At 35.5% G+C, this 6,749-nt stretch overlaps 1 protein-coding gene across 1 annotated transcript in view; it reads right to left on the bottom strand.

Annotated features, from left to right (window-relative positions):
- Positions 1-1,717, bottom strand: part of CFAP20DC (CFAP20 domain containing) — a 68,763-nt gene extending 67,046 nt beyond the window's left edge. Inside the window, exon 1 of the mRNA XM_029087403.1 lies at positions 1,697-1,717. Within this exon, the coding sequence (XP_028943236.1) occupies positions 1,697-1,717 (21 nt within the window). The remainder of the gene's footprint in view (positions 1-1,696) is intronic.
- Between the last annotated feature and the right edge of the window lie 5,032 nt (positions 1,718-6,749).

The following is a 6,749-nucleotide window of genomic DNA, read 5'->3' on the forward strand; positions in this document are numbered from 1 at the left end:
TGGGAGGCCTCGTAGTAGATCTGATCCCACCAGCATCACCATAAAAAGGTGAGGGCTGTGCTCATGTTGCAACCTTCATGAGGCATCAGAGAATTAATACTGGAAAGATTACAAATGCCTCTGCCAGGTGAAAACTCGTTACACAGAGCATGTGCCCTATTAGTATCAAGGAATCTAACCACAGGCTCTTGGAGAGGGAGGCTTTAACACCTCTGCTTAGAGAATTATTTGCTTCAATATTTTTCCTATTTGATGTCACATTTTTTTGTGACATTTGATTTACTCAGCCTCTAGTTTGATAAGCATTTTTTCAGCAGCATGGTTGACCTCATCAGTCTTTACAACTCTGCCACTCCCTTCTCATTCCTAGTTGCCTGCACTCCCCAGTTCTTCATGCTCAGCTGCCCAAACAATTGTACACAAGTCAGAATGAGCAAGAGGGGTGAGCAGTCTTATCAGCAAAATAAATGCTCTTCAAGTTAAGCTTTCAGAGAACATCAGCAATGCATTCATTGTCTTCGAATTAGACATTTTCATCTGCCCACCCACTTGTGGCAGTTTCCACTCACACAGCTAACCCCAGTGACTAGACTTAGTAAGTTCTAAGGAAATTGAAAACTGTATTTTATAAACTGCACTCATAAAATATTTTTAATTTAAAATGGACAAAAAAACCCTTAAAAATATGGAATACTATTAATTTGAAAGTTATCTGACATATTTAAGGACTATAGGATCAGGCTCTTGGAAAGTTTACAAAAGATTCTTAAGTGCCAAGTTGTATGGGCTTGAAGAAATCTTAAAAAATATGTGGCTTTTCCTCCCATATTTAAAAATACATGTTGTTAATACTGCAGCCCCTGAGTGGGCCCTGACTTGAGGTTAAGCTAACTGAAGAGACCATGGAAAGCTACTGAGAAAGCACTGAACAAACACTGATGCAAGAAGCTGACAAAAGTTACTTAGTGCTGTGGAAGACGGTTGATCTCATGGATGACCAAGGGGGAGTTAAGCAAGAAACTGTCAAAGTCCACAATCAATTGGAGAGGAGTATGGGGCATCTTTTGGGGATCACAATCCTGCAAAGCCAACAGCACCTAGGCCACAGTATCAGAAATACCATATAAAGCTGAAATTGCCTAGGTAAGAGCATCAGAAATATAAATTTCGGGTACAGATTTAGCACATCTGAGACCAGTGGGGAAAACATAATTAGGCCTAATTAGGGGTGGGTTACTCTCTGTGGAGGGGACTGGTGCAGAGAAAGGGTGGCAAAGCATTGTGAAAAGGAAACAGTACTAAGGGATAAGGTTTGCAAGTGATGTGACTAGTACTGTCACAACCCTGTGGTTGACCAAGAGAATAAACCAACTCCTCTTTTCTGACCAGACCTGAAGAGTTGAGCCTGCTTCCACCACTGGGTGGGAGCAGATGGTGTGCCATCCCTGGCTCACAAGGGTATAGGGACAGACAAAAAGCCATTGGTAACACCATGCCGGTGTCTGTTCTAGACCTGACAGCATCAGCAGCTACCCACTATTTCATAACATTGTTATAAAAATATTGAACAATGAAACATACCAAAACATTTCTAAATCTGGGATATTCCCCACCCCCTGCCCCCAGAATAAGCCATTTTAATTGAGTTCTCAGAGGTGAAATGGAAGAAGATAAAAAATAAAACAATTTGTTTTACCTGATACTGATTTCTGAACATTTTCCAGCTTTCACAGGCAAAAAATAATTTCAGCTTCTCAGTCAGTAAAGACACTTACAGGCTATGCTAAAAATAAACAAAAAACTTTATATAGGATTTGACATGAAATAATCCTATAATGAAACACCAATCATATTTAAAAATATATGAATACTATTATGAAATACTTTTCAGGAGTACAGAATATGTTATCAACTACAGAATGTTACCACAAAGGAATTAAGATAAAAAAAAAATACTAATATTGATGCTGTCTTGGAAAATGTTCTCTTCATGCATCAAGTACTCAAGGCTGCCTTTTCTTATATTCCAAGTAAAACTAGTAATTTTATGCTAGCCCTTATTTTTAACAATGAAGGCTTTCTGACACTTTAAAAATGCTTGAAAAATAATGTTTAATATACTTTTTTTATTACTCTGTTATCAAGTGCCCACTGGAAAACATTAGACTCCATTAAAGAGGAGCTAAACATTTAATATAGAGAAAGAGAAACATGTGGCACAGCTGCAATAGAAACCACTCCATCTAGAGATATTTGGCAGAGACTTCTGAGACAAATTATCTTCTTTCACATTCAGTATTCTTCTTTGAGGATCATCAGTTTAAGACTCAAACCAAGCACTTCAGTTATTTGAGGGCTGCTAAAGTCAATGTGAATTAAGAAGTGTCTGCACATTCCTCTCTGATCATGCTGAGTGACTGCAATTTCACCTGAAGTCAACAGAAAGTGAAGGGACCCTGAACATAAAAAGTAGTTGTCAATCTCCAAAGACAGGTAGAACCAGTCACAAGAGACAACATGAGCCTTCCTTGTGAAAACTGAAAGTGCTCATCAACTCTGAGAAAAATCCTTCCAGAAGCCTGTCTCTCATTCATTTGATATACTTTATTTATGTTAGTTGCACTAGTTCAGGCTTAGACCACTTAAAGAATAAAATTATTTTTAATTACTGTTTTTTTTTGAGTCTGAAATAATTTTCTTAACAGAAAAAAAAATATGCTGACTAGGAGAATATAGTATAGCTTCTCATGAGGAACAGTTAAACTCTCACAACCAGAAAGTGACAGAAAGTTTTAAAAATTTTCTAACAATATACATGACTGAATGCACTACAAATTCAGTGACAATATGCATGAGTTCATAAAGAATGTACACATCTAAAGGATTAGAGCAACATTCTATTTTAAAAAGTATATATACTTTTAATATATATATAAAATATTTTATATCATTCATTTAGGAAAACATGATAAAATCTATTGATGTGTAACCACAATTATTTTAATCAGCAACAAATACTTTAAATCTTAAAAGTTGTCTGTAAATATAATAAAAATGGAAAAAAATCAGATATTGGAAATTTCTCCTATGCTGTTGCCAGGAACATTAGTTCATTTTAAACTTTTCGATTATAAGGAAAATAAAATTTAGAAACCATAGAATTTGTATCAGGTCTATCAAAACCTGTAATTAGTATTTTGATTGCACTACTTTAATACTGTCACTGCACATCTAACAGACCAAGTGCATTATTTGTCATTTTAGACCATTTTCTATACAAGTTTCCCACTTGTTCAGTTGGTATAATTGTTTTTTGGTTTTTTTTTCCCCAAGAGTGACATTAATAGCTGTATTCAACTATTCTAAATTACTAACTAGACATTTTAGAAATGCCTTTTAAAGAATGCACTTCTAAAGCAACTGTATTATTTCCTCCTTCTGTATATATTTACTTTGCATAAAGAATAATAATTTTGGAAATCACTGTTCATTCACCTTTTTTTGTCTGCAGCTCTAGCTTTGCTGTTATCTACTGCCTTTAAACAAGACAGAACTACTCAAACTTGCATGATTCGATTCATGTCTTAGTGAGACGTAATGGCACCGTGGAATTAACCTCAGAGTGACCTACTGTTTTGATTCACTTTGCCAGAGCTAAATGCAAAGGACTGATAGTGAAAGACAGGCAGAAGTCATGTCCTCCTACGGTACATATTTACAATGAGTTTATTACTGTAACTCACACAGTCAGGCACTTGTCCTTCTAGTACTAAGGATTTCACCATCCCCCAGTTTTTATTTATTGTTAAGTGAAGCAGGTGTGAAAGAAGACACTGCTTTTTCCTTGGAGCAAAGCCCTTTCACTCACTTTTGCTTTAAAAATCAGTTCCAGATCTGCCAAGCATCATGAACCTAACACAAACCTCACATAATTTGCAGCTGTGTTATGCCTTATTACATCTCAGAGAAAAATATTAATACTAAATAAACATGAGGGACCCTGATATAAGCGACACTATGAAAAGTATAAAGTTCTGAGATAGAAAAAAGCAACTTATGTCTTTCAGAGAGTACTACTAATATTCTGGCAAGAAGTCTTCTGCTGATGATAATCATACTATATATTCTGGAACAAACCTTTAGTGTGTAGGATGCAGAGGTCAAGTTTCTTCATTACCATCCCATCTGTCAGGATGGAAAGGCTAAAGCTACTTAGCAAGGTGGACAGCTACAGTATTTGCAGACACTGCTGTAATCAGAATTACACGTAAGACATCAAAAGTACTACGTTTTCTCCACTGTTTTCTCATGAAGTATACCTGCCTTTCTCAAAAGTCAGACCACTAATGGCAAATTGCACAGGGTTTTGATGGAAGGCGCAAACAGCTCTGCATGCAGCGCAAGGAGAAGCCATCTGGATATATTTATTCACTTAAGTTCAAGGCTATGCTAATATGCTTTGCCTCTGAGTAGTGCTTATTAGCTTTGCTGTGACATCACTAATTTATCTCCACACTGTATTGTATGGAAATAGTCCTCAGTTGGCTCTGAGCACAGAAAGCACATACATGCCCTGGTAAAACACCACAAAGACACACACTTATATCATACACTAATTAATTCTTAAATTTAAGTAGAGGAACACGTCTCTGAACTGCATAGGTCTCATTCAAATTATACGCTTAAGATAGAAAAAAATGATCAAATAATTAAAGGCTTATAAGGGATCACAGAAAGAGTAGCAATATATATGAAGAGATAACATCTAGGAAGTATGTGGTAGTAAAAAGAAATACAAAAACTGTGGCATGATGAACATTTACTGAAGGACTAGAAATCTCATTATCACTAGAAATCTTTAACTTGTCAAATGAAGTTCACTTTTACTGCTTAAAATTTGTCAACAATGCAGTTGTTTTTTAAACTCTCATACACATGGACAAGCTAGGTTATTTACTAATTTGCAGAACATATTTTACACAGAGCTGGGAAACTGACGACCCTTGTAACTATCAAATTTGTAACAAGAGGGGTTTTTCTAAACATTAGTGAAAGGTAAACTAGACCCAAAGTTTGTAAGCATTTGTGTTTTTGACAACTCATTCATACTAAAAAGCTGGTTACTGTAAACACACCAGTGAAATGTCAGTTTGTTTTTCATAAAGGCAAAAAATACTGCAAGTGACACTGCATACACTTTTGCTCATAGATTGCTTACTTGTGGCTTCCCAATTTCCATTATGTTACTACAAATGAAGACTAGAAATTTCCTTTATATTAAGATTGGTACCTACTAAAAACATTAAGTGAATGACATATTTGTAATGTAATTACTGAGATAATATTAAGAGGTACTTTCATTACATTGTATCATTGTCTTTAGTTATAGTAGCCTATGCTTAAAAACAAAATAGAGAATGGTCTGGAAACTTGATGGTTGCAATATTTTTCCCCTTTTCATCTTTCCTCCTCCCAGCCTCTCTAGAAATTCTAAAAATCAAGAGTGCTTAAAATCCTGAGGGACTATTTTAGAAAAAAAATCAACAATACCTTGAAATATAAGTCCTCAATTTTTTGCATATTTGTCAAATAAATAGATATTTTGTGACATCTTTATAGAATCCCATAATGTAACAGTTCTCTCATTTTTCAGTCACAGATCATACTTAGTTTTTTTACTGCTCTGAACCATGTGCTTTAGTACATCTGTCCAACTGGAAATATAGGCTTAAAGTGTCAGTCAATGACAAACCATTGAGAATGTAGTTTATGAAGTTAAGCAACAATGAAAGATATTTATCTTTGGAAGAATACATTCCTATCAGGATTTACCTTGTGAGGTCTTGATTTGTGCACTGACTTTGATCGTTAGTTTCACAATGTTTCCTACACTGAAGATAAAGTAGCAGCAGTCCAATGGGCCCTCTAATCCTTCCATTCATACAAACCACTCAGGACCTTGTGAAAATATCACCATCCTATGTCATCTTCCATTTTTTCTTCAAACTAGAATGTTTCACATTCAGATATTTCAATAATATTTTGTGTTTATGTGGCCCCATGATTCAAACAGTTGGTCCCTGGTAAGTTACAAGCAAAAGAGTGTTTCACAAAGAGTAAATGCAAACAGACCTTCATGCTCCTTAAATTAGTTAATAGTAAGCACTGTACTAACCCCAAGGGAGACAGGGATGGAGAGACTCATGCAGTCCTAAAAACCTTCATAGTCGTGGTTAGTCTCTTGACTTAAAAGGGATTATTTGCAAAAGTATATGAATACATTTTTCTGATCAACATCCCAGTGTTGAAGAAGCTGTGTTTATTTAAGACTTTTCTATTCCAAAGTCAAAAGTGTGAAGCAAAATAATGTCGATTTGCACCTACTACTAATTTGCATTGAAAAACAACACAAATACACTATTTTTGGCAGGGAACATAGGCTTAGACCCAAGACTGTTAATACATATAACTCACCATCGCTGGCGCAAAGCCAGCGCTGATTTATGGTAGGCTGGGACACACCAGAGAAAGCAGTTCATCACTGATGAAGGGTTTTAGTATCTTCCAGACAAATGAATTCCACATACTGAATATTTAAAGCTGGGTTTGTAACACTGCTATATATTTTCTCAAAATACAAGTTAACATAATAAATGGGCAGAAAGATCATTAATAAACTATACCAAGACTACTGGTGTTCCTATGTGAAAAGGGACACAGTCAGCCTTTACATACAACTCGCAGAATTA

The sequence above is a fragment of the Antrostomus carolinensis genome, unplaced genomic scaffold (genome assembly GCF_000700745.2).
Source record: "Antrostomus carolinensis isolate BGI_N321 unplaced genomic scaffold, ASM70074v2 scaffold4841, whole genome shotgun sequence".
Classification (NCBI taxonomy): domain Eukaryota; kingdom Metazoa; phylum Chordata; class Aves; order Caprimulgiformes; family Caprimulgidae; genus Antrostomus; species Antrostomus carolinensis.